The sequence below is a fragment of the Lepus europaeus genome, chromosome 15, assembly GCF_033115175.1.
Source record: "Lepus europaeus isolate LE1 chromosome 15, mLepTim1.pri, whole genome shotgun sequence".
Classification (NCBI taxonomy): Eukaryota; Metazoa; Chordata; class Mammalia; order Lagomorpha; family Leporidae; genus Lepus; species Lepus europaeus.
In genome coordinates, this window is record NC_084841.1 from 43,165,506 (window position 1) to 43,193,205 (window position 27,700).

General features: G+C 47.9%; 1 protein-coding gene across 1 annotated transcript in view; it reads left to right on the forward strand.

The window, feature by feature from the left end:
* The window catches only part of IL31RA (interleukin 31 receptor A), a 49,998-nt gene extending 22,728 nt beyond the window's left edge, over positions 1–27,270 (forward strand). Inside the window, exons 5-14 of the mRNA XM_062211877.1 lie at positions 306–459; positions 8,865–8,944; positions 11,108–11,324; positions 16,228–16,410; positions 17,310–17,411; positions 19,066–19,212; positions 21,402–21,542; positions 23,620–23,713; positions 24,812–24,890; positions 26,758–27,270. Of these exons, the coding sequence (XP_062067861.1) occupies positions 306–459; positions 8,865–8,944; positions 11,108–11,324; positions 16,228–16,410; positions 17,310–17,411; positions 19,066–19,212; positions 21,402–21,542; positions 23,620–23,713; positions 24,812–24,890; positions 26,758–27,189 (1,629 nt within the window). The 3' untranslated portion in view covers positions 27,190–27,270. The remainder of the gene's footprint in view (positions 1–305; positions 460–8,864; positions 8,945–11,107; positions 11,325–16,227; positions 16,411–17,309; positions 17,412–19,065; positions 19,213–21,401; positions 21,543–23,619; positions 23,714–24,811; positions 24,891–26,757) is intronic.
* Positions 27,271–27,700: the final 430 nt, after the last annotated feature.

A 27,700-nucleotide genomic window follows, 5' to 3' on the forward strand; every position in this document is an offset into this window, starting at 1 on the left:
GAGGCAGCAGGTGCCAGCTCGAGTACTTGGGTCTCTGCCTTCCATGTGGGAGACCTGGGTGGAGTTCTGGACTCCTGGCTCTAGCTTGCCTCAATCCTGGCTGTTGCTGGCATTTGGAGAGCAAAGCAGAAGATGGGATATCTCTGTGGGTGACTTCTCTTCCCTGTGTGTGTCTCACTACCTTTCAAATAAAAAATATATACTCAAAATAAGATGGCAAGAGAGCATTGAGGGGTGAAAAGGGAAAATGGAAGGCTGCCGGGTGCTGTCTCTGCTCCCTCTCAGGGCTGTCTCTTGTCTTGTAGAAGAGACTGCAATTCCCCAGCAACGACTATGCCTACAACCTCACACGTCTGCAGGCGTCTACGGAGTATGTCGTGAATCTGCAGTGTGCGGTTGGAGGGTCAAAGTTCTGGAGTGACTTGAGCCGAGAAGTAAGGGGAGTAACGGAGGCGGAAGGTAAGCGGCCCAGGTGATTCCGTGTTCTGCCAGCCCTGGTGCGCGGCTGCCTCAGCCTTGGCCTGGGAGGTTTTGTCACATGCTAGGCTTAGAAGTGTGGGACCCTGAGAACCCAGGCCTGCGGAGGCTGCACGTTCCTTCCCCGTACACAGCCACCTGAGCCCTGGAGTGAGCTATGCTTGTCTGATCATGTTGGCTGCCTTAGAGCTTTGTATCCAAAGGCAGAGGATTGAGGTTCTCACTCTGAATGTGAAGTGGCATCATTGCGTTTAAAGATATTCAGTGACAGGGTAAAGGTAGACCCGTAGACCCTGAAACTGCTACTAAAAAGGTAAAAGTGTAAGAAACGAAATGAAAAGGTCACGTGGGGTTGAGTATTGGGCTTAGTGGGTAAGACACTGGTTAGGATGTCTACATCCCAGGTCACAAAACATGGGTTCAACTTATTTTTTTAATTTGAGAGAGAGAGTTACAGAGAGAGAGGAAGAGGCAGAGAGAAAGTCTTCCATCTGCTGGTTTACTCCCCAAATGGCCACAACAGCTGGAGCTGGGCCAATCCGGAGCCAGGAGCAAGGAGCTAGGAGCTTCTTCTGGGTCTCCCACATGGGTGCAGGGGCCCAAGGACTTAGGCCATCTTCTACTGCTTTCCCAGGTCACAGCAGAGAGCTGGATCAGAAGTGGGGCGGCTGAGACACAAACCAGCACCCATATGGGATGCTGGTGCCACTGGTGGAGGCTTAGCCTACTGCACCACAGCACCAGCCCCAGCTTCTTTTTTTACTTTTTAAGATTTATTTTTATTTATTTGAAAGGTAGAATTATACACACACACACACACACACATGCACACACACAGAGAGAGAGAGAGAGAGAGAGAGAGAGAGAGAGAGAGATCTTCCTTCTGCTGGTTCATTCCCCGAGATGGCTGCAACAGCTGGAGTTGGGCTGATCCAAAGCCAAGAGCCAGGAGTTTTTCTGGGACTCCCACAAGGGTGCAGGGTCCCAAGCACTTGGGTCATCCTCTGTTGCTTTTCCCAAGCATATTAGCAGGGAGCTGGATCAAAAGAAGAGAAGCCAGGAGTCAAACAAGCAATCATATGGGATGCTGGCACTTCAGGCAGCAGCTTTACTGGCTACACCATGGTGCCAGCCCCATGGGTTCAACTTTCGATTCTAGCTCCCTGCTAACGCAGATCCTGGGAGGTGGTTGTGATAGCTCAAGAAATTGGGTTCCTGCCACCCATGTGGGAGACCTGGATTGAGTTTCTGGCTCTTAGCTTGAGCTCCAGCCCAGCCCCTGCCATTGCAGGCATTTGGGGGATAGAAGCTCTCTTTTCCTCTTTCTCTGTCTCTCACCTCTCAACAACAATAAAGTCACATGTTTCATGACAGTGAAGGTAAGAGATTGGAACTGCACATTGATCGAATGCTCACCATGTGTCGGGGACGTGTTTCAAGAATGCTGCTCACTTGGCTTCGATCGCTGGGCTGGGCTTCAGTCCCTGCCTGGCTCTGGAGTGGCTCTTGGCAAGGCAGCCTCACTGTTTATTCCCCTTTTCCAGATTAGAATATAATTTATAAAACTGAGCTTGTAGACCCTGCTTTTTAGTGCTGTTTCAAATATTAAATGAAACGATGTGTTTAGCCCATGATGAGCCTTCTTCACTAAATGTCAGACTTGCTTTCCTTATTATTCGTCCTACTGTTAGTGTTCGTCCTCCGACAAGCCCTATAAAGTATGTATAAAGCCATGCCTATTTGTGAGACGAGGCGGTGAAGTTTCAGAGCTGTGAATAAATGGCTCAGGGTCCCTCAGCACACGTTACTATTCACAAGAGCATTGCCCAGCGCTGGCCCCAAGAGATGACTGATGAACGTTTTATGAACACATTTGTTGTTGATAGCTGCCCCAACAAATCACGACACATGGCTCAGAGCAACACAGATTTATTTTCTTATACTTCTGGAAATCAGAAGCCCAAAATCTGTTTCACCAGGCTGAGGTTAAGGTGCAGATGGGCTGTTTCCATCTGGAGCCCCTGCAGGCAGGGCGCATTCCTTTTCCTGGGCTAGCCTCTGACATTTGCCTGTGTCCCTTGGCTGATTGCCTGTCCCTCATCACTCCAACCTCCACTTCCATCATCACCTTTTGTTCCTCTTTGGTCAAATCTCCCCCTGCCTCCCTCTGTGATAACATTTCGGGCTGCCTGAATAGCTCGGGATGGTGTCCCCCTCAACCCCATCTGCGATGTCTCCTTTGCCAATAAGGCAACATTACAGTGCCCAGGGATTAGGACCAGAACCATTTTCCAACCCAACACAAGGAATGAGTGACTAATTAGGAGACTACTTGGCAATGTCCACACATGTTTTTCTGAAACATGGACAAGAAATGCAAACATGCTGACCCTTCCTGCATGCTTTGAGGCTTCACCCGTTATGTTTTGTGAGAGACATGGGTTTTAGATCACGAATTCCCCCATGGCCCTTCACATTCCGTCTCACAGCCAAGTCCCACACTAGGCTCAATTTCCATGCTCGCTGGTCCATATGGTAACTTATTCTTCCAGATCCTGGTTCAGTTTCTCATGAGACCAGACTGGTGTTAACACATGCTTGCCACCTTCTCACAAATGCTCCGCTGTGGGGAACCAACTTGATGCCTTCTGGACTTCCCACTGGAGATGTTCATGCTTAGCGTGGACGACCCCTTGGTGGAGGCAGTTACTGAACCCGGAATTCATGCAGCAGATGGGGAGTTGGCCAGATGGCCACTGATGGCCCTTCTCACCCTGAGATTCTGCTGTCGTACACCGTGCTGCAGCAGGGTAGGAAAGGGCCACAGAAAAGTCAAAGTCACAATGTGCTCCGTGCTTAGAATCGTGCCTTCCACATGATAAGGTCTATCTGCATTTGAAATAAATAAAACCACACGGATAGTTAAAATAAAGCTGGTCAAGATGTGAGTCTTCTGTAAACTGTTCATGAAAATTATGTGACTTGGGAGCACATTTTTTTTCTGTATTCAGTTTTTTAAATTTATTTTTTAAAAAATACGAATTTCGTAAGTACAACTTCAGAAATATAGCTATTCTTCCCACCATATCAGCCCTCCCACCCTCACTCCCACCCCTTCCCGAGGCTCCTCTCTCTCCCTTTGCCAATCCCTTTTTCTATTAAGATTCATTTTCAATTAACTTTGTACACAGAAGACAAATTCTATACTAAGTAAAGATTTCAATAATTGGCCGGCACTGGCTCACTAGGCTAATCCTCCGCCTGTGGCACCGGAACCCCGGGTTCTAGCCCCGGTTGGGGCGCTGGTTCTGTCCCGGTTGCTCCTCTTCCAGTACAGCTCTCTGCTGTGGCCCGGGAAGGCAGTGGAGGATGGCCCAAGTCCTTGGGCCCTGCACCTGCATGGGAGACCAGGAGGAGGCACCTGGCTCCAGGCTTCAGATCGGCACAGCGCGCTGGCCGTAGTGGCCATTTTGGGGGGTGAACCAACGGAAAGGAAGACCTTTCTCTCTGTCTCTCTCTCTCTCACTGTCTAACTCTGCCTGTCAAAAAAAAAAAAAAAAAGATTTCAATAATTTACACACACACACACACAAATTGTTTGAGAACTGGTTTTAGAGTTAACTCTCAATACAACTCATTGAGGACAGAGCTCCTGTATGGGGAGTCAGTGCACAGTGACTCCTGTTGTTTGTTTAACACTTAACACTCTTATGTATGATGTCAGTGATCCCCTGAGGCTCTTGACACGAGCTGCCTAGGCTATGGAAGCCTTTTGAATCCAAAAACTCCATCAGTATTTGGACAAGGCCATAAGCAACGTGGAAGTTCTCTCCTCCCTTTAGAGAAAAGTACCTCTTTCTTTGATGGCCCCTTCCCACTGGGGTCTGGGAGCACATTTACATTTTGCAGACATCATCTCAAAGGGCCAGCAAAGACAAAAGTGAAAGTTTACAAATATCAAAGAGCACACAGATGGCACAATAAAGAATGACCAAAGGTCATAATCTATTGGAATTGTCAGTCTGTATTTGCTGTCACAGCTGAGATCCTTGTAAAATACTAGAATGCAATTCGTGTGGTTTCATCCAGCCAGTTCTCCCCTTCCTCTGCTACAGCACTGAGCAGGTGACAGGAGAGGCAGCAGCCCGTCAGGTGCCACACCTGTGGCCAACTCTTATTTCCGGCTTGTCACTGGTCTTTTCTGCTGCCACTGTGGCTCCGTCTCCAGCTTCCTTAGCTAATTACAGTCCAGCGACTCGCTGATGTCACTCTTCTCAGCTGTTTTGCTGTCAGAAACAGAATTTTCTATTTCATCTGATTTATTACTTCTAAGAGCTTGGTTAAAATTAATCAGCAAAGGCCTAGCTGCTGGTGTACTGTGCCTTTGATAATTAAACCAAACCAACCCTGACTTACCAAAGGCACCACTAGAGAACTCCAGCTTTTGATTATATTCATTTTTCTCAATATCCCAGCTAAAAATGCACATTCCTACTTGCATAAAATACTAGTTTCGCCTTTTCCAATTCATAAACCGTTTGTTTCCCTATTTCACAAAGAAATGCCAGTTAACACACCCTACCTCGTGCCTTTCCAATTGTTTGAAAACTTACATTCTAAGTTGAATGTGAAGGACTACCTATTTTCTTCTGGATTTCAACATACAGATGACTATGATTATTTACCTACATGTAAGCATATGACTATTTATCTACTACATGCGATATAATTCATTTCAAACCCTGGTTTTGTTACTTAAAAGCTTATGTAAGCAGGCAGTTGCTTAATTTCTCTGCTTCAGAAATAGGGATGGGGCTGGCATTGTGGCACGGAGGGTTAAGCTGCTGCCTACAACACTGGCATCCCATATGGGTACCGGTTTGAGTCCTGGTTGCTCCACTTTTGATCCTACACCCTGCTAATGCACCTGGGAAAACAGCAGAAGATGGACCTACAAGTACTTAGGCTCCTGCAACAATGTGGGAGACCAGTATGAAGTTACTGGCTCCCAGCTTTGGCTTAGCCCACCTGTTGAGGCCATCTGGGGGAGTAATCCAACAGTTGGAAGATCTTTCTGTCTCTCCCTCTCTCTGTAAATCTAGCTTTCAAATAAATAACTCTTTTTTTTTCTTTTTATATTTTTAAAATTTCTTTTATTATTATTATTTATTTGACAGAGAGAGAGAGAGAGAGATCTTCCTTTTGTTGGTTCACCCCCCAAATGGCTGCTACAGCCAGAGCTATGCCGATCTGAAACCAGGAGCCAGGTGCTTCCTCCTGGTCTCCCATGTGGGTGCAGGGCCCAAGCACTTGGGCCATCCTCCACTGCACTCCCGGGTCACAGCAGAGAGCTGGACTGGAAGAGGAGCAACTGGGACTAGAACCCAGCGCCCATATGGGATGCTGGCACCGCAGGCAGAGGATTAACCAAGTGAGCCACGGTGCCAACAAAATAAATAACTCTTAAAAATAAGAAATAGGGATAGTAATAGTTCTGTACCTGATTATAGGGCTGTGGAGATTAAATGAGATAATTCAGGTAAAATGATTAGGACAATGACACTTGTTACAAGTCAGTGATTGTTTGATCTTTAACAAGGGTACCAGTATTTGTCTCATTGGTGGTGCTCCCAGGGGTACCCATATTATAATAGAAACAATAGAACATCAGATTATTACTCTATCAGTCCAGACAATCGATACCTTTGAATCTGTACATGGTCTTAATTTTTTCCCCACAAATACAGTTATTTTCACTTTTGATTAAACTGTAGGTGCATTCTCCACTTATGGTTAGTTAATGACAAGTTGGCTGTAACAGTTGTAGGCGATTTACATGCTAGTCAGGCAATGGTTTTAGTAAAAGCTGCATTTGTGGGAAGTCTACATTGGGAAGATTGTTTTTGGGCCCTCCCTATCTGCAGTAACTAGCACTTCCAATGAAGGAAGAAGGTGTTCAGTTAAATTAATTCATGATCACCAACTACTAAAACTAAGTGGCTGCCCATGAGACACATCTAAGAAAAATTTCACTTACTTTTTAAAAAGATTTATCTAGTTATTTGAAAGTCAGAGTTACACAGAGAGAGGAGAGAGAGGCAGAGAGAGAGAGAGAGAGAGAGAGAGAGAGAGGTCTTCCATCTGCTGGTTCATTCCCCAATTGACTGCAATGGCTGGAGCTGAGCTGATCCGAAGCCAGGAGCCAGGAGCTTCTTCTGGGTCTCCCACATGGATGCAGGGGCCCAAGGACTTGGGCCATCTTCTACTGCTTTCCCAGGCCATAGCAGAGAGCTGAATTGGAAGTGGAGCAGCCAGGACTCGAACCGGTGCCCATATGAGATGCTGGCACTGTAGGAGGTGGCTTTACCTGCTATGCCACAGCTCTGGCCCCTCACTTACTTTTAGTCACATGTGTAGAACGATTGATTAACTAGCAGCTTATTTTTACCTGTATCTATCCTTGAAATGAATATTTTGGCCTGGATTATGATGAATACTTTGTACATTTTCCCCGTCTCACTCTCAATATTACAATTTCTGTGTTTGCCTTTCCACATGATTGGCACAAGTAGATGCTGCAAGTTAGAAACAGAATGAGAGTCCCTCCGATTCCAGGGGTTAGCTTTGGAGCCCTGATAACTTTAGAGCCCTGTGCTAAGATTGTGTTCTGGGAGGGACTTTGCCTCACATCACTCTGGCTTGTCTGAACCCCTAGCTAGGAATGCTGCCTACCGGCAATTCTGTCTTCTGGTTCAGTACATCAGAAGCATTTCCTTAGGGACATCAGAGAACTGGCAGAGATGGGAAGGTAACAACTCAGTGGCGTTCAATGCAGCCATATGTAAAGGCTAAACAGTTCCAATCTCTTTAAAAGTGGAATCACCGTACATCTCACTGGGAGACCCTGGGCCCAACGGCTGTATTGTGCTGCCTACATTTTGGCTTTTGCAAGAGTAATTGTAGAAATGTGGTCCTCTATTGGTGACCACATAGTTACTGACTTAACTTTTTCCATATTATAAGGCTGTCTTTAGTTGGAGTTCAGTAATTTCACTATAAGATACCCAGTCACCTAAAATTTAAAAGGTCTCTGAAGACAACCTCTTAGTCCCAAGAAACTTCGAGGTTGGCCTCAGTGGTGGATCCCATTCATTGTGCACCTGATAACAATATCTCCAGCCTTGCAACTTCCTTAAGAAAGGATTCAAGGGCAACAATTGCCACTCCAGTTAGGGACATTTCCTTTCTTCTCCAAATCACAGGCCACTAGCCCTCTGGCTAGTTCTTGAGAAATCTCTGTGTTCCTCTCCTGGGTCATTCTTCAATCAGCAGCTCAGCATCTTGACATTTCAAGTACATGTCAGAGTATTCAGCCCTAGCTTGCCAGTGAACCATCCTTTGCCAAACTTGCTGGCGGCATGGTATATGAGACATAGTGCAGAGATTCAGTGAAATGCAGCTCCCTTGCTTTTGTGAGTTTTCTCCCAGCATGGTTAGATCATCAGAAAGCTGTGCAGCTGGACTGTGTTGTCCTAGACTACATTGTTTTCTCAAGAGAGGCATGAGTCAGGACTTAGGCCCTTGGGTTTGATGGAAAACAACCATGAGAAAGGTATGTATGCAATGCTTCTGTGCTTGGGCTCAGCTGGGATTACAGACGTTGGCCTTTATGTTTTCCTAGGTTCTTTTTGACAGGATACACATGACAAATTCCATTTATGAATTCAGTGTTCACAGTCAGAACTCGGTTGCCTCTTCATATGAATTCCTATGTTTCCTGTTTATTGGACCATGCGAAATAGGCAACTCAATATGATTCTTCTTTACTTTTCCTGTAATTAAGCAAGCATTAAACTTAGAGCTCGAGAAGAAACCTAGTACAGATCATTTTCCTGTTCCATTCTTATTTATTTTTTTCTTGTATTTTATATTGTAAGTGTGCAGTTTCCTCTCTCTCTGGAAGTAGACATGTTATTAATTATACTCATACATACACATATCTCCTTAACAGCTATCAGTGTCATTCCAAGCTTTCTGTAGACAGAAGTTATAGCTTAGAGAATGTGGAATGATCACATTTCAATCCAGATTTGGGTAATAGATTATATTCAGTGGAGTCTGTTGTACTTTTATCTTATATTAAGTCATCATACCCAGGAGCAGTGTTCTTTCTTATCCTTGGTTGATTCCAATCCTTCAGCCATAAAACGAGGACTCTGTTGATGATGACAAGGCTGCTGTTCCTCCCCTGTCTTCCTTAGTCTTCCTTGATCTCAAGCAAATCCTCCCCGGCTCCATAGTCCAAGCAGGCAGCCCAGCCAACTCCCCTATCTCCCATTGCAACTCCCTGTTCTCTGAGTTCAGCATCTCACTCTCGTTCCTTACAGCTCCATACGGCCTGGAACTGTGGCGGGTCCTGAGACCAGCTGAGGTGGATGGAAAAAGGCCAGTGCGGCTGCTGTGGAAGGTGACCTCTTCGGGGTTATTGTTTTTTCGGGTTTTTGTTTTTTCCTGTTTAAAAACCTTTGGTCTCTTACCTCCCTAAATGCTGTGATTCATGAAATTTTGCCTCCTGAATTTCCTTCCCTAGAAGCTTTATGATGTCCACATCTCACAGTGGCTGTCCAGCTCAGCAGAGCCCACAGGTCGCCTTGTAGATGGCTCCAGTGCACATTAGAGACTCCTTCCTCTTTGGTCTGAGGCTCTGACATTTAGGGCAAGTTCAAAGTCCAAGTGCAGCAGGTGCCATGTCCTTCTCGATGAAACCATCCCTGGCCCCACCAGAAGGCAACATAAGACTCTGCAGCTCCAACTCCACATCTTGGAGGAGCACTGGCTGGGCACAGCTCACCAGTGGGTCATTGCCAATGGACATGTCACATGTGTCCCGCTGAGTACTGGGGTATGGATGTGCAAAGACAAATGGTCTTTCCTGGAGTGTGGGCCTGGGAGTGAGGAACAAGGAGAAGGCAGGTGGGTGATGTTGGGAAGAGGAGATGGGAAAAAAAAGTGAGAAAGGACAGAAAAGGAGGAAGAAGAGGGAATAAACAGGGAAGGAAAAGGGCAACTAGAGAAAGCAACCTAGGAGAGAAATACCAGGGAGGTTAGGAGAAAGAAGGGCGGGCAGAGAGGCCTGAGATGCAAAACGCCTTAGTGTGTCTCCAGAATTCGTAGGAAAGCCCAGGTGAGTTTAACGCATTCTGAAAATGGAGACATTGCTCTGCTTTCCTGTGTGGCATTAAATCCCCAGGATTTAGGGTTGGAGCACCCTCTTGCCCTTGCCTCTCTGCCTTCACACTGCACCCTCCCCAGCCCGGGCTAGGGGACACCCTCAAGTTGCAGAAGCTGTGGCTTGGGGAAGCGCAACTAGTGGAGTTGGGAAGTCTTTGCAAATCAATCCCAGGTGCTATGCTTTCTTCTCCTTTATCAAGAATGAAACCGATGACTTAGGAGACGAAAGGACAAATGACATTACACACGTGTGGTTTTAGCTACACAGCAGCGGCTAGGGGTCATGCAAAATAGTTAAGATGGACTTCAGTGTCCTCCTCCTTCTTTTCGCCTGTGGATTGACTTTCTTTTTGCCTCAAGAGCAGAGTTTTCAAAGAATTTAAGTTGGTTTAAAAAAAACAGGTACTAAAATTCTCTAAAATTGGAGTGTTCATTGCACGACTCTGAATAAACTGAAAATCATTGAATTGCAGTCTAAAATTTTATGGAATGTGAATTATATCCCAAAAAAGCTGCTATTTTAAAAAAAGAATGGGTTGTCTCGAAAGAGAAAGATCCTAGTCACTAGGGAGGAGCCAGTGTATCTGTTAGGCCATGGCTGGCGTCAAGGACAAAGTGACTCCTAAAACCCTGTCTGACCTTACATTTAGTCATTCTGCTCCATCTCCATGCATGATTACTAACAGAAAGTAAGCGACTGGGAAGCCCTAAATTCTTGGAAACTACTCAACATGTTGACACTTAGACAATACATTTTGTTAGTGAGCCAGGTTCAACTCTGAAAACGAGAATTTGGCTGGGAGCCCTGGGAGTTCCACTGTAGATAGGGCAGCCCTCAATGTTTTATTCATCTCAGCTGTTAGTCCTCCGCCAGGCTGGGAGTGCTTAGTGCTGGGAAGTTGGCTTCCTCCCTAGGGAGGAGTGATGGGGCGATAACAGACACAGGTGTGGGTATTATCTAATCCTTGGAGGCCTCTAGGCAAGAGATGACTGGGGGAGAGACCAGACTTGGGATACAAGCAAAGGGGCAGTGGTTCTACTTTCCAGCTTTTTCCTCTGTGCCCTTGTGGGATGGATTGAAAGATACAGCCAGAAGGTACCGGGGTGGCTTACTTTCTCTGATTTTGGCATCCACCTGATTGAGCCTCATGGAGTTGGCTTATGCAAATATTTGATACCAAGGAACCATTGAGTAAATCACTGGCACTTGGAGGGTTACCAGCACAGCATCCTGGAGGAGGATGACTTTGTTTACAGTTTAGCATCTATTGATTAACATTACCCCTACCACCCATCCCCACTGCACTACACTGTATCAGTGCCTCTCCTCAATCTCTCTCCCTCCCTCTCTCTCTCTCTCTTTTTTGGGGGGATGGAGTGACAATAAATTTTATTTCAGAAAGCAAGAGGAGCCCCAGTGCTGGAGGAAACACTTTTCTACAACATACAGTACTCTCCGGAAAACAATCCTAACCTCACAGAGACAGAGAACACCACGGACCAGCAGCTCGAACTGCGTCTGGGCGGCGAGACCTATCGGGTGGCTGTGATGTCTTACAATTCTCTTGGGCATTCTCCAGAGGCCAAGCTGAGGATCCCAGCTATCCATGAAAAGCGTAAGTAGGACAAAAACTTCCTCCTAGGGGCCTGGCCCCACTCAGTTGGCCAAGGCGCAGTCCGCATCCTCTCAAGGGTACCTGTTTCTCTGAATCAAAACAAAAAAATGGAATGAGGACATTTTAGATTGGTGCTGAGGGGGACAGAATCTGCTGGTAATTAATGAGCCTGTTGACAAAGTCTTTTTGGAACAAAGCCTGTGTTAAAAGTCAGAAACTTCCTGAATCATAGAATCCAAAGTCATAGGCCTAGAAGTTCTATGTGCAGCTTTATCTGTCTGGTCTCAGTGGGTGTGAATTGGGTTGAGTTAGTTAAAACTGTCCTTAGGACTGAAGCTTTTTTTGAACTGGTTTCTCCACAAAGGGTATTGCCCATGTCCCCAGCCTTAGCTTAATGTTCTCTTTCTAATTTTCTTCCTTTCCCCCCTGCCTTGTGACTGCTGAGGAAGAATTTAGTTATATTTGTCAATAAATTGTTCATTTTACTTTTTAAAGAAAGATTTATTTATGTATTTGAAAGAGTTGCAGAGAGAGAGGAGAGATAGAGAGAGAAAGAGATCTTCCATCCTCTGGCTTACTCCCCAAATGGCTGTAATGGCCAGGGCTGGGCCAGGCCAAAGACAGGAGCCAGAAGTTTCACTGGGGTGTCCCACGTGGGTGCAGGGGCCCAAGCACTTGGGCTGTCCTCCGCTGCTTTCCCAGGAGCATTAGCAGGCAGCTGGATCAGAAGTGGAGCAGCTGGACTCAAACTGGGATGCTGGCACTGCAGAGGACGCTTTACCCTGTACGCCACAGTGCTGGCCCCATTCATGACACTTTTGATTAAGTAGTTTTTAACATTTTATTGCTTCCAAGCAAATTCTTTATATCATGATTTGGAATAAAATTCCTTCTTTGATTCTTATTGAAGGAATTGCAAGTAATAGATTTCCTTTTCCTTGCTTTATTTTTTTCTCTATCTCATTTAGTACTAGCTTTCATTTAATATATTTTATCATTTATTTTGCAACAGTTTTCTTCCTCAGTAGGATGCATGTTGTGTGAGAGTAGGAGTTTCTGTTTTTCTTCTAAAAAATTTATTTGGAGGCACAGAGAGAAAGAGAGAGAGAGGAGAGAGAAGAGCTATCTTCCATCCACTGGTTCTCTTCTCAAATGCTTGCAATGACCAGGGCTGCATCAGGCCAAAGCGAAAGTCTAGAAACACAATCCAGGTTTCCCATGTGAGTGGCAGGGACTCAATTACTTGAGCCATCACTACTGCCCCCCAAGGTCTGCATTAGGAACAAGCTGGAATCAGGAGTCAAAGCTGGGTATTGAACCCAGGTACTCCAACATGGGATACAGGCATCTTAGCTGGTTTCTTAAACAATAAGCCAAATGTCTCCCCTTTCTCTTCTATTTTAGAATCTACATCCCAGTACCTTGAGTAGCATAGACAGTTGGCACAGCGAAGGTGCTCAGTGACTACTTGTCTGAGAACACCAGAGTGAGGGGGTGTTCTCTCCATTTCACTACTTCTCTGCTTAGACCAGCTCTGGGCTTCTCTGCCTGTGCTCCCTTCCTCTCTGCTCCTTAAACTGAACTCTCTCTTGCCTCATTTTAGAACTCGTAGGCATTCACATTTTTGTGTTTCAAGCTGCACTTGAGATTATCTTAGTATTGGATCATGTCCCCCTTACTACCTGATGTCCTAGTCCCTGATTCTCCAGCACCCTGTTGGTGAAGTTTCACACAGAGGCCCCGTCAGTCATTGTTAATGGGGGAGGAGCTATGACCTCAGAGTAGGAGACTGAAGAGTTGGAGATAAAAGAATGGACGTTGGAGCCCAGTGCTTTAGATTCAAATCTTTGCTCTTCTACAAAATACCTACCATAAACCTGGGGCAAATTACCTGCTCTCTCTAAACCTTACCTTCTTGCAAATGGAACTACTGGAACTACTATCTTATTGAGCTGTTATGAGGGTTAAATGAGATTGTGCATGTAAAATTCTTTCTTCAGTACTAATTACTACTCTTATCATTCTTAACAGAAATTCTAAATAATTAGATTCCTATGAGACATAGATAAGCAACTTAAAAAAATACTACAAAATGTACTTTAGTAAGAATTATGTTGACTTTATTTGCCCCACCCCCAGGTTTGTGACCATCAGTTACATGGTGAGACTTCAGAGTCTAAGGAAAAATGAAATCTCAGCATAAATTTATTTTACTGTAAAAATTGTGAAATCCAGACATTCTCTTTTCATAAAATGCATCTCCATGGGTTTTCGGAGAACCCCCCATATGCATGGATTTCAACAGCAGTGTTTTGGGGGCAAGTATTATGGCGCAGTGGATTAAGCTGCCATTTGCAGTGCTGGCATCCCATATTGGAGTACCAATTCAAGTCCTAGCCACTCCGCTTACAGTCCAGCTTCTCGCTAATGTACCTGAGAAGGTAGCAAGTGATGGACCAAGTGCCTGGGCCCTGCCTCCCATGCAGGAGACCCAGGTGGAATTCCTCACTCCTGACTTTAGTCTGGCCCAGTCTTGATTGTTGTGACTATTTGGGGAATAAACCAATAGATGGAGATCTCTTTCTCTCTCTCTTCCCCCTCTTTCTGTCTCTCTCTCCCCACCCCTTTCTCTGATGCTCTGTCTTTCAAATAAATAAATCAATCTTCTAAAAAGATACCTTTTTATTTATTAGTTGGAGAGAGACAGAGAGAAATCTTTTTCCTCTGGTTCACTCTCCAAAAAGCACACAAAAACCAGGGCTGGGCCGGGTCAAAGCCAGGAGCCAGGAACTCCATCTGGGTCTTCCATGCTGCTGTCAGGGGTCCATGTAATTGAGCCAACATCCACTGCCTCCTCGGGTGCACATTAGCAGGGAGCTGACTCAGAAGCAGAGTCGGGATTCAAGCTCAGGCATTCCCAATGCAATGTGGGCATCCTAACTGGTGTTTTACCCTGCTGCCCTACAACACCCACCCCATCACAAAGTACATTAGCTTTCACTGCCATTTTGCCATGCCAGAATTTTAACATACCAGAACTTTGTTTAATAAAATAGAAGGCACTGGAGAGTAGTTATAATAGTAATATTTAATGTAAAGCTATCATTAAGAATAATTATCATATATTATCTACTGATATGTATTAAGCATAACATAGCTTATCTCATTTAAACTTTGGAATGACCCGTAATAGATATGGTTCAATCCATCTTATAGATGATGAGGAGTTCAGGAAAGCTTGGTCATTTGTCCAGAGTCTCCCTGGTGGGATTCCAGTCAAGGTCTGCAGGATTCAAACTGGTGCGATACTTTATCCAGAACCTTGGACTCAGTGTTACTAAAATGAGTTAGAATTCTAGCCACAGATGCTGTGTGGTGCTGAGCTGGGCTTATTCACATCCAAGGGCCCCTAGGTTTCTATCCTTAGCATGAGGGGTTGGAACAGACAAGCCTTCAGGACAGCTGAACGTCTGCGTTCTGAGTTCACGGGGGAAAGCTTGGCCACTTGCATGCTAACAGAAGACCTGAGGAGGAGGGTGGGACAGAGTCAGGATAGAATTTGGGGTGGGCCAGGACAGCTGGCCACAGGCAAGTGCCACCAGTCCTTGAGAACCCTCTCTGATAGACCCAAAGTGACTGTCCTCCTGCTATTGCAAGAAATTCATGGTGTGCACAGAGCCCCCGGCCCCCTCTCCAGGGAGGGTCTGCATTTGCCACCATCACGGGGGATGTGCTGTGTGGGAGGTAGCTGCTCACAGAGTCCTCAGTGAATGACGAAGGACCCGGCAGCGAGTCTTACTCCAGAGCTGCTGGCTTGGACGCTTCTCTGCAGCACCGTTCCCCTTTGAGGGTTGACTCGGGGCTTCCTGCAACCTTTTCTCTTGCCCCTCGAGGACTCCTCAGTCCCTGGGGCCCAGCCCGTGCTTCAAGCCCAGCTCCTCCTGCTCCTCTGGGCTCCGGGCGTGGTGAGGAGGAGAATGTAGGGTTAGGTTCCAGCGCTGACTTGTCTTCAGGCCAGGGTTTGTGAGCAAGGCATTTATTAAGAATGTACCTGCAGGGAGAGCAGAAAAGGAACCAGAGGGAAGAGGCCAGGCGAGGGGAAGGCGCGGTCTCCTTCTGCTCGGGCTGCCGGGGCAGAGCACCAGCTGCGCGTCTTGGAGCAGCAGACACGTGGCGCCTCGGCATTCTGGAGGCTGGGAGTCTGCGATCCGGGTGCAGGCTGAGCCTTGCTTCCTCCGCAGCCTCCAGGGGAGGCCCCTCCTCTCCTCTTCCAGCTTCCTGGTATTCCCAGGCTTGCGGCAGCTCCAATAATGCCTTTCTCTGCCTTGGCTTTCACACAGCACCTCTCTGTGTGTCTGCTTCTGTGTCCAAATCCCTCTTGGCTAATAAGGACACCCCAGGGATATCCAGCTCAGGGCTCATCGCCTTAACTCCTTCCATCTGCAGCAGGTCTGCTTCCAGATAAGGCCCATTCTGTAGTACCTGGGGGGCAGGGTTCAAATCCCTAACAGGTGTTGTCTGAGATAAGGGGGTGGTGGTTCCTGCAGGGGCACGCTGGAGTGAAGTTGGGTCTTGATTCGTTGTCTGAGCTTTGCTTTCCTTTGGACCTGCGACGACACCTGTGGAAGGTCAGTCGTCTTAGTCATCAGCTCTCTTATGAGCTCCATTTCTGGAAACGGGTCAATCCTGGGGAAGCAAAGAAGGTTCAGAAGCCATCAAAGGCCTCGGGTATAGAAAAGGGATTTACAATACAAGGGTGAGAACTGCACCAGCAGGGGCGGCTGCAGGGGGGCTCTTGAAGTTTGCCTGTTTTACAGTTCGGGCAATGAACAGATGCCAGTGTGCTTGGTGCACCGGGGGGTGAGTTGGGCGGCCATGATGCAATCTTTTTCTCTCCTTTCAGCATTTCGGTGCATCGAGGGCATGCAGGCCAGGCTGGCTCAGGGCCTGCTGGTGGTGGAGTGGCAGAGCTGTGACCTGGAGGTGGATGCCTGGATGGTTGAGTGGGTCCCAGATTTGGACTCAGAGCGTTCCACCTTGTCCTGGGAATCTGTGTCTGGGGCCCAGAAGTGGACAATCCAGCAAGGTAGCCAGTGTGGGACCCCCTAGTGCCCTCTGCACAGGCTTTGGTTTCCTGCTCGACAGTTTTTAAGCATTTCACCAGGGCCTCTAGCTGAAAATGTGGTGGATAGCATTTGAGGAGCTCCCACAAACACAGCGAAGGGACACACTTTTTGGCATTTCCTGGGCAAAGCTGGCACAAAAAGCTGTGGGTATCAGACCAGGAATCTGGGTGTCACCAGGTGGAAAACACCGTGCAGCACCCACCTTCAGAGAGCCCTTCCTGCATATCTTGAGCATCCTGGGACAACAACAGAGTTTGGATCCCATCTGTCCTACTTAGGACACTCGCTTTGGGTCTTGTTGCCCATGTAAGAGTGAGGCCTCTTCTCCAGCTGTTGATACATGGAGTAGCCTTTATATGAAAGTCCCTGCCCAAGTGAGCACATGGAGAAGGCCTCAATCTTGTCCCTCCAACTCAAGGCTGGATAGCAGCATTCTTATTAAGAACTGCTCATGCGCAGGGAGTCAGGCCGGCCGTGGAGATAGGACCCGTGGGGTCTGAGTTCTCCAGGCCTGTTGACAGAAGGGCTGCGTTTTTCTCTGCAGGGCCCCCAAATCATATAATAAAATCCGTGATGTAGAAGGGACCGGATCTCTTCCTTCTCTCTTCCTGGGTGGCGCTGTACTTTTGCCAGAGTGGTGCAGGATTTGATTCTAAGAATGAATCAGAACATCTTAGGTCAAGAGTAGATGCAGAAACTACCCAGCCTAAGCTTGTTTCCTGGAGGAGGAAAGTGCAAAGAAGGGGAGCGTCATCCACGCGTCTTAGGCCACGGCTCTGAGTGCAGCATTCATTTTACTCCGCCACGCTCTGCATTTATGCTGTTTTCTTCTTTGCTTTTTTTTTTTTTTTTTTTTCAGATAAATTAAAGCCTTTGTGGTGCTATAACATCTCTGTGTATCCAGTGTTGCAAGATGAAGTGGGCGAGCCATATTCCATCCAGGCTTATGCCAAAGAAGGCAGTACGTACGGACAAGGCTGGGAGGAAAGGAAGAGCAGGGCCCACGCAACATTCAGCTAAGGCTGTGAACGCCTGTCACTCATTCATGGTTGCCATGGACACGTTTGTGCTGCACCTTCATCTTGTAGAAATTATATGAATTTGACTCAATTATGGTCAGGTTGTAGATGCACTGAATTTCAAACAGGGGTGGCTGGGTGGGGAGGCTTGGGGATCATTTAACAAAGATCAACTCAGGGGAATGGACATTTGGTGCAGTGGCTGAGTTGCCACTTAGAACTCTTGCATCCCATACCAGAGGGTCTGGGCTGGAGGCCCGGCTCCACGTCCAGTCCAGCATCCTGTTAATGGGCACCCTAGGAGTGACGGCTCAGGTAGTTAGCTCCCTGCCACCCACATGGCAGACCTGGATTGAGTTCCACATTCCTAGCTGTGGCCTGGCCCAGCCGTGGCTGTTGTGGATATTTGGGTGCTTAAACCAGGACATGGAAGTGCGTGCACTCGCTCTCTCTCTCTCTCTCTCTCTCTCAAGATTTATTTATCTGGGACCAGCGCTGTGGCACAGCAGGTTAAAGCCCTGGCCTGAAGCACTGGCATCCCACATGGGCACTGGTTCAAGGCCCAGCTGTTCCTCTTCTGATCAGCTCTCTGCTATGCCCTGGAATAGCAGTGGAAGATGGCCCAAGTCCTTTGGCCCCTGCACCCTGGTTCCTGGCTTTGGATTGGCACAGCTCCAACCATTGTGGCCATCTAGGGAGTGAACCAGTGGATGGAAGACCTCTTTCTCTGTCTTTCAAATAAATAAATAATATTTATAATATTTTTTATTTATTTGAAAGGCAGAGTTACAGAGAGGCAAAGAGAGAGAGAGAGAGAGAGAGAGAGAGAGAGAGAGAGAGAGAGACACAAAGAGAGAGGTCTTCCATCCACTGGTTCACTCCCCAAATGGTGGCAACAGCTATACCTGGCTCTCCCACAGAGGTATAGGGGCCCAAGCACTTGGGCCATCTCCCACTGCTTTCCCAGGCCATTAGCAGAGAAGAAGTGAGGCAGCCGGGACTCAAAGCAGCACTCATATGGGATGCTGGTACTGCAGATGGTAGCTTTACCCAATACGCCAGAGCGCGGGCCCCTCTCTGTCTCTCTTTATGTTTCTGACTTTCAATTAAAATAAAATTAAACATAAATATAAACATAAATAAATAAACGAATTTTAAAAATATCAACCAAAGGAGTTACAGGGTTCATCCTAAACTGGACATATTAAAACATTAAATTTAATTGTGTGGCACTAAGCAAGTGCCTTGCTCGTACGTCCTCTCTGCCTCTTTGGAAGCTAACATGTTTTAGATTCAACATTGGGAATCAGCTCCTGCTGTGCAAAGGCAGCTTACGACTGTGAAAGAGCTGGGTGCCAAACGGAGCAAGAGGTCTGTAAAAAAATACTCTTCCTCTGGTCGGACAGCACCTCTCTTCCTCTGTTTCCCATGGGTGACAGCGGAAAATAATCATCCCGGAGAAGCGTATTCATCCGCGCCCTGCTCGGCTCTCCCCTCCAGCACCATGGTTTTGCTCGAGTCCTGGCAGAGCCTTTGCGGGGAAGACCCGTTGTGGCGTGGTTCAGTGCTGATCACTTGTCTCTCTGTAATCTCAAGTTCCATCGAAAGGACCCATGACCAGGGTGGAGAACATTGGTCTGAAGACAGCCAGAATCACGTGGAAAGAAATTCCCAAGAGTGAGAGAAACGGTTTCATCAACAACTACACCATATTTTACCAAGCTGAAGATGGAAGAGAATTCTGTGAGTGTGTCCGTCATCATGTGTTTAGAAACCTGCCACCCCGGGGAGAAGCTTGGTGTAGCCCTGTCACAGGGGCTGGGGACCTGCAGCCTTGCACTTGCACTTGGCGTCTGTCAATGCCTCTGAAAGTGGCGCCAGGAGCACCCACCTCTTGTTTTTTGGTGGGGGGTAGATGAGAGTCAGGTGACAGTATGTGAGGGCCTGTGGCAGCGGGAGGAGTTGGTGCTGTTAGTCCTGGTCCGGCTCTCAACAGGTGGCCTGCCTGTGAGCCCCTGACGGCTATTCCCAGGGGGGGCCTGGCTTGAAGTGTGCAGGGGCACACAGCCGCACCGGCAGCACCCACCCCAGCACGGGGCCCCTGACTGACTCCAAGCCAGCCTTTTAGCTTCAGCCCACTGCGCCTTCTGACTCCCTAAATTCCGGGCTGTGTTTACATTCCTATTTAGGCTAAATTTCTTTTTTATGGTCAAACACACATAAACTTTATCACTGGAAACATTTAAAAATGTACATTTGAGTGGCAGTACGAACATTCAAAGGGTTGGGCATCCATCGCCACTCTATTTCCAGAACTTTTCTATTTCCACAGAAATAGAAGCCCTCTATCCGTAATTCCCCTCATCCTACAGCCCTGGGCCACTACCAAGGTGCTTTTTGTCCCTGTTTGGATTCCCTGTTCTCAATATTTCACAGAAGTATAACCATACAACATGTGGATTTTGTGTCTGGCGACTTGCGCTTAGGAGGATGCTTTCACAGTGCACCATACAGCGGCATCAATTAGCACTGCATCCCTTGTCATGGCTGAATAATATCCCACAGTATGAAGAAGCCATGCTTTCTTTATCCATTCTTCAGTTGATGAACCTTTGGGTTGTTTCAACCTGACGGCAATAATGACTATGCTTCTGTGAACGTCAGCATACAGATGCCTGTTTGAGTCTGCTTTCCTTTCTTTTGGAAATTCGCCCTAGAGTGGATTTGCTGGATCGTAGAGTTTCTAGTGAAACTCACTGAGGAGCTTCTGTTTTCCAGTGACCACGCCACCAGCTGCAGTGCAAGAGGGCTCCCGTTTCTCTACCTTCATGCCAGCAGTTGTTGTTTTTAATTTTTAAAAAAATTATAGTTAGTGGATGTGAAGTGATAGCTCATTCTTTATATTTACCTAGTGTAGATATAATGTATAATGTATAATAGTCTATTGAGCATCTGTTTATGTACTTAGCCAATTGTATATCATTTTTGGAGAAATGTCTCTTTAATTTCCTTGCTTTTCAAAACTTATTTATTTTTCAGCTGGCACTGTAGTGTAGAGTTAAGCTGTTGCCTGCAGTATTGGCATTCCATGTGGGCACCAATTCAAGTGCTGGCTGCTCTAACTTCTGATCCAGCTCTCTGCCAGTGCACCTGGGAAAGCAACAGAAGGTGGGCCCCTGCACACACGAGAGACCCAGAAGAAGCTCCTGGCTGCTGGCTTTGGCCTGGCCCAGCTCTGGCCACTGGAGAGTGAACTAGCAGATAGAAGATCTCTCTCTCTCTCTCTCTCTCTCTCTCTCTCTCTCTTTCTCTTTCTCTAACTCTGACTTTCAAATAAAATAAATGTCTTAAAAATTATTTATTTAAAACATTATTTGAGAGGCTGCTTTACTCCTCACAGGGCCACAACAGCCATGTCTGGGCCAGGCTAAAGCCGAGAACCAAAAACTCCATCTGGCTCCCCTACATGTGTGGGAGGGGCCAAAGTACTTGGGGCAGCTTCTGCTCCCTTCCTTGGTGCATTCAGCAGGGAGCTGGGTTGGAACTGGAGTAGCCAGAACTCGAACCAGCATTGCAGGTGATGGCTTCACCTGCTATGCCTTTTTGACTGACAATAATAGTTGTACACATTTTGGGGGATAGTATGGTATTTCCTTAGCACATTGAGGTGACTGGTTCATAATAACCTGTCATATACTTTATAAGCACATAGAAGAGAGGAATTTGCAAGTTGCAAATGTCAGGTAATGATGCAGAGAGAGAAACGTTGCCCTGACGTGGTCAGTACACACGGTACATGTCAGAGCTAAGGGTTAGCGTGTGAGACGGTCAAGTGCAGAGGTGCCGGGCCCAGTGCTCTTACTTTGGTGCTACTCAACGTAACTTTCAGCCCAGGTGGGCTGTGATGTTTGACTTTTGTATTTTTCCTTTAGCCAAGACCGTCAACTCCAGCATTCTGCAGTATGACTTGGAGTCCCTGACACGGAAGACTTCCTATGCTGTTTGGGTCATGGCCAGTACCAGTGCTGGGGGATACAATGGGACCACACTAAACTTCAAGACGTTGTCAGTCAGTGAGTCTTTCCTTGAAGCCCTGAGTACCTCTTGCTGGTATTTACGTTAGGCCAATCCGAAATGACCATTGCCAAAAGCAGGCAGAAGCAAATGCAAGGGCAGGTACCTAAGGGAGAAGACTTTCTGGAAGGCAGATGGGTGAGAGAGAGGAGGGAGGACAGGAAAACTGACAGCTAAACTTAGAAAAACTCTTTATGGATGGGCCAAATCAGCTTACAGAGGAGGGATCAAGTTAACACCAACTGTAGTCTCAACACCAAGCCAGCTCCCACTTCAAGGCTGTCCCCAAGTTCACAGGCACCAGTTTCTGTATGTCAGAGGCTACTGCACAATAGGACCGTGGAAGGAAAACCTTGGCTGAAAAGACCAGTGACCCACAGGAAGGGATTTCGCTTTGTCATTCACAGAGTTTTTTGAGGAAAAAGATATATGTTTGATTTACCAGCTCTTATGTTAAGAAATAGAGAGCAAGAAAGATTGAATAGATAAACAAATAAGGTAAAATGTAACACAGTGTCATCCCATGGCCAGTGAAGGGGGAGAAGATGCAATGAGGAGAGAGAGGAAGAAAAAAGAAGGAAGGAGAGTGGGAGAAATAGGTTGATTTTGCCAAGTCCTTGAGTGGCACAGAGACTATTTTTTAAGGATGTGCTAAAACTGTTTTAAAGACAGAACAACCTTTTAGATAAACAATTTGGAACACTGCCAGGTTTTCCAATAACTAGTACAAGCTAAAAGTTGTCTGCTTGAGGTATTCTTGAAAGGTCTTACTTATGACAGTTTTAAAGAAAATAGCAGTGTGGTTCTGGAAAACATGACTAGAGTATGTACTATCTTTGGAAAACATGTTCTGTTTTTATGAACTAACGTTGCTGTTCTAGAACTATTTGGTTTCGCTGTTTAAGTGTACAAATTGCATCAATTTATGGAATTTTCTCCAAGAGTCAAATTTGAAACAAGATCCTGCCTTGGAGCCTGGCAGTCTCCAGGCCTGGTCTGCAGATTACAGATCCCCCTGCTGCTGTCTTGGATCCTCTGTAATGCATTGATTTGTGGCAGCCACATTTTTTAAGCCCTGGATCCTGTGCTTGAAACCCACCAATCACTTTATTCTATTTTTTTTTTTAAGATTTATTTATTTATTTGGAAGGAGTTACAGAGAGAGGGAGAGTCAGAGAGAGAGAGAGAGGTCTTCCATCTGTTGGTTCACTCCCTAAATGTCTGCAATGGCCAGAGCTGGGCGGATCCAAAGCCAGGAGCTTCCTGTGGGTCTCCCACATGCGTGCAGGGGCCCAAGCACTTGGGCCATCTTCTGCTGCTTTCCCAGGCCATAGCAGGGTCCAGGATCAGAAGTAGAGCAGCCAGGACTCGAACCGGCACCTATATGTAATGCCAGTGTCTGTGTGGAGGCTTAACCTACTATGCCACAGCGCCAGCCCGGACTTCATCCTATTTTAAATAAAACCCAAACCCTTTCTTGCAGCTTTCAGGGTCCTTCGTCGTCTGAACCAACACCATTTTTAGCTACTTTCTGCCTCGGTTTGTGCTCCCAAACTTGCTCCTGCCTCAGAGCCTTGCCCTCTCCCTAGTTCAGCCTGGCTGGCTCCCTTTCTCAGCTCAAGCGTCACTTCTCCCTGGCTACCCAATCTGAGGCTGCTGCCCTCCCTCCCGCCTCCCCCAGGGACTCTGCACCTCCTTCCCCATTTCAATCTGCAATAATCTTATGTATTGCCTGAACCTCCTCCCAGGATACAAACTCCCCAAGAGTGGGGATCTTACAGTCCTTGCTGATGGCTGTTGGGTTTTTCACGCAGGGTAGTGCTCCAGTTATTCACTGGATGAATGAAGTTGGAAGATGGCCCTGGGAACACAACACCTCTCCATGGCACGGAGGGAGAAGACCACTAGACAGGGGACCACTCACCTCAGGGTTTTGTTTTTAATGGAAAAGAATTGAATGGGAAGAAAAGTTAGAAGTGTGTGGCTGAAGCTGCTAGAAGAAAAAATGAATCTCTGATATTTGTCAAGAAAGCGAGGAAATCAACTTACCCCTGGCTGCTTCTCCTTTTCCCACAGATGTCCTTGAGATCATCCTTATAACGTCTCTGGTTGGAGGAGGCCTCCTCCTTCTCTTCATCTTGACTGTGGCCTACGGCCTCAAGAAGCCCAAGTGAGTCTACAGGAACAGCAGGTGCCTGGAGAAGTGGGACAGGGTGGAAGGCTTCCCAGGCACGTGGCAGGAGAGGGCTCTCCCCTCCAAAGGGGGTGCTCATTCATTTGTGAACTCCGTACGCCTTTGTTGCGATGATGGAAGCCACACTCTGGTTCATCAGATTCTGACCATGCAAGAGGTCTCTCACCCTCACTCAGTTCCAGGTCCAGGTCTAGGCCTTGTAGAGGCCAGGGGTCTCCATCTGCTCACAGATGAACCTGCTGCACTTGCTATCCAGGATTTGAGTTAGAGAAAAGGTCCCTTTCTTGCAAAGTCTTGAGGGGTCCCTGTCATCAACAAGAGGCAGAGTGGGGGCTGTGAACCATGTCACACGCCTTCATGAATTGGCTCCTTGCTTGTGGGGTGGTGTTGGATGGCCAGCTGCAGGGGCCTTTGTCCTACCTGCCCTGGCCAGTGTGGGGAAAGAAGCTTGTCTTTGGGATCTTGTGCTTCATGCTGCCCTCATGGTCCTTCCCTAGCAGAACTCTCTGTCCAGATGGGCCAGTTATGGGCCTTCCCCACTGGGCAGCTGCACTCAGGTAATGGTCACACTAATGTCATCCTCAGTCACCAAGTGTTGGTTGTCACCAGGTCATCAGCACAAATTCGCGTCCATTATGCCCATGACTCTTCCTCTTTAGCATGCATTAGGATCAGGCCACTCCCCCAGGGCTTCTGACTCTGTGGTTCTGGGGTGAAGGCCATGAGTGACCTCCAGGTCATGCTGCAGTTGCTGGTGACAGCCACCCCTTTGGAAATCACAGAGCAGTAACTTAGCTTGTAAGGCTTAGGATGTGACCTTCCTGGGCAATACGTGGTGGCACCATTTCCAACAGCAGGATCAGGTGTGGAGACACAGGGGTGGGAGAGAAAGGATGGGGATGGCTTTGCCTGGGGTGAGATCTCTTCCCCTTACATCTGCAGAGGGCTTGGTGGGAGCTTGCCCTCACCTGATAGGGAGCTACACAATTCCCTTCAGCAAAGCCCACTGTTTGGGCTCCGCCATGCAGTGTCTAAAAATGCTTCTTGGACTCACTTTGTATTATCTCTTATTAGCAAACTGACTCACTTGTGTTGGCCCGATGTTCCCAACCCTGCTGAAAGTAGTTTAGCTACGTGGCATGGACATTTCAAGGTAAACACTCCAGTTGTTGTCATGGAAACCACTGTGCTGGGTGGGAGGCGACAAGGGTGGCTGGAGAAGGGGAAGTGTTCTGGGCTGAGCTTTGCTCAGGCCTCGCAGAAAGAGAACTCAAGATTTAAAAGTCCTGGGGGAGCAGCCGGCTGGGCAGATGGAATCATCCCTCCTGGAATGACTTTGGCCTTGTGCTTTGGACCAAAGGAAAGAGCTTCACCAGGCTCATGAGGCCCCTTTATGTTGCCAGCACGGAACTGGTCCTAAAGAAGGAAAGAGGATACTGGCCTCACCCTTACTGACCTGACTGTGTAGTTAGCAAGAGAGAGGGCCCGGCTAGAAGAACTGAGGTCAGTTAAGCATCAGCGAGGGTGTTAGCCTAGTGGTTAAGATGCTGTTAGGACACAGTGTCCCACATTGAAGCATGGCGGGTCAGTTACCCGCTCCAGCTCCCAATTCCAGCTTCCTGTTTTTTTGAGACCCTGGGAGACAGTGGTGAAAGCTCAAGTGGTTGGATCCCTGCCACCCACATGGGACAACTGGATTGGGTCCCTGGCTCCAGCCCCAGCCCAGCCTTGGCAGTCGTGGGCATACGGGGAATAAAATAGCAGGTAGAAGTTCTCTCTCTCTCTCTCTCCCTCTCTCACATACACACAAAGCAGCCAAGAGCAATTAATCTAGAGACCACTAGAGATCCTGGGCTGGTGGTAGTGGATATAACTGTGTGAGATTTGCCACAAGTTGTTTTTCTCAGTTGGAGAAGGTTAGAGTCAAACTTTATTTAACAAGTATTGGGGTTTTCCAGTGAATTATCCATAGCAGAAACCCTCCTTTTTCGTTAAGTTTTGAAATTGAAAACTGTTATGAAATTTTTAAGAATTAATTTATTGTTAAAATAGAAATAAGCTAAATATAAACTTGAATTCTTATTATCGAAAGGCTGTATCATAAGAGAGGGGGAGAGAAAGGTCTTTTAAAAAAAAGATTTATTTATTTATTTGAAAGGCAGAGTTACAGAGAGAAATGGAGAGAGATCTTTCATCTGCTAGTTCACTCCCCAAAGGTTGCGACGACCGAGCTTGGGCCAGACCAAAGCCCAGAACCAGGAGCTCCATCAGAGTCTCCCATGTGGGTGGCAGGAACCCAAGCACTTGGGCCATCATCGCCTGCTTCCTTCTGGGTGAATTAGCAGGAAGCTGGATCAGAGGTGCGGAGTAGCCAGGACTCCAAGCCCAGGCATTGAGATAGAGAATGTGGGCATCTGAATGTCGGCCCGGCCTGCTGCCCCACACCGACCCCCAGATTCTGTTCCGAAGCACCTGCTCTCTACTTCCTCTTCCCTGGCGGTGTGGGATTACCTACTTACTCTCCTCAGCACGTGTGGCTTCCAAGAGTAAACGGAATCAGTGGCAGCGTTGTCTGATGACTACAATGCTTTTTGAATAGGCTGTAGGTCGGCCCTCCATAGCAAGCACTTATCAATCGCCCACCGTATGCCAGCCTCTCATCCAGGCCCTGGGGGTCTATAGATGACAGAGACACGGCCACTGCATGAGGCCACCTTTGATTTCCGGGCACGCTGTCTTTGTGACCGATTTACTCTGATTTTGGGGCTTCCAGCAAAAGTGGAGTTTTGTGAACATGTGATTGGGGGGTAGCACTGCACCCTCTGGAAGAGGAAAGTCTTGCAATGTGGGGTGCTGTACCTCGGGAAACAGGCTGAGGAGAGGAGCGGCTGCCCCCTCCGGGCCTGGGAGGAACGAGGGGCGGCTCAGGAGATGCGGCGCTCTGTGCCCCAAGCCCAAGGAGCTAAGGCTGGCAGCAGGGGTAGCCCCGAAATGACCGTTTGGGACATCCTCTTTTCCAGGGTGAGCGAAATCTGAAGGAGTTGGATGACTCTGTGAACACAGAAGACAGGATCCTAAAATCACGTTCTGCCCCCCGCGACCTGATCGACAAATTGGTGGTGAACTTTGAGAATTTTCTGGAAGATGTTTCCACAGGGGAAGCCGGAAAGGGTTGGGAAAGCATTTGGGCAGGGGAAAAGAACGAGTATGTGACCTCCCCCTCCAGACGTGACTGCCTCCCAGGGAGGAGTGTCGAGGGGGCCCTGCCTTCGACTGAGCCTCTTCCCACAACGCCGGGAGGGGGCTGCTCCGAGGCCCCAGGGCAGCCTCTCCCCTCCGGCCCCGGTCTCCGGGAGGGCGACACGCCGACTCTGTATTTGAAAAATTCAGTGACAACCAGGGAATTTCTCGTGTCTGAAGCCCTTCCAGACCGCACCGAGAGACAAGCTTAAATGCCACGTGGCGGGAGGCCTTGGAGGCCCAGCGTGGGTGCCCCTGGCCCAGACGGGACACAGGCCCCAGGCAGGAAGCAAAGCCTGGCCCTCCCCGCCCTGCACCGTGGCCTCCCCTGGCCCTGAGCCGCTCCTTGGGCCTGGCGGGCACGGCTGGGAGCGGACTCTGGGAGGAAGATGACGGGTCGGTGACAGGCCAGAGGACTTCCTGGAGGAAGCACGATGTTGTCTTCTCTTTGTTGGAAAGGGGCCCAGCTCTGAACTCCGAGGTGGACACTCTGGACTCCCCTCAGGAGGCTCCTCCGCCGAGTTCCGGGGGGACCGTGTCCCGGGACAGTCTGGGAGCTGTGCTGTGGGCTTCCCCTGCGAGAGGATCCCAGCTGGGGCCGCTTCCGAAGTCCTCGCGGTCAGGCCTGTCTGGATGACACCTGTCAAACACCGCTGATGGCTGGGAGAGGACGCGGCCTGGATGGCGCCGCCGCCCTCGGGCCCCTCTCCCATCTCGGCAGCT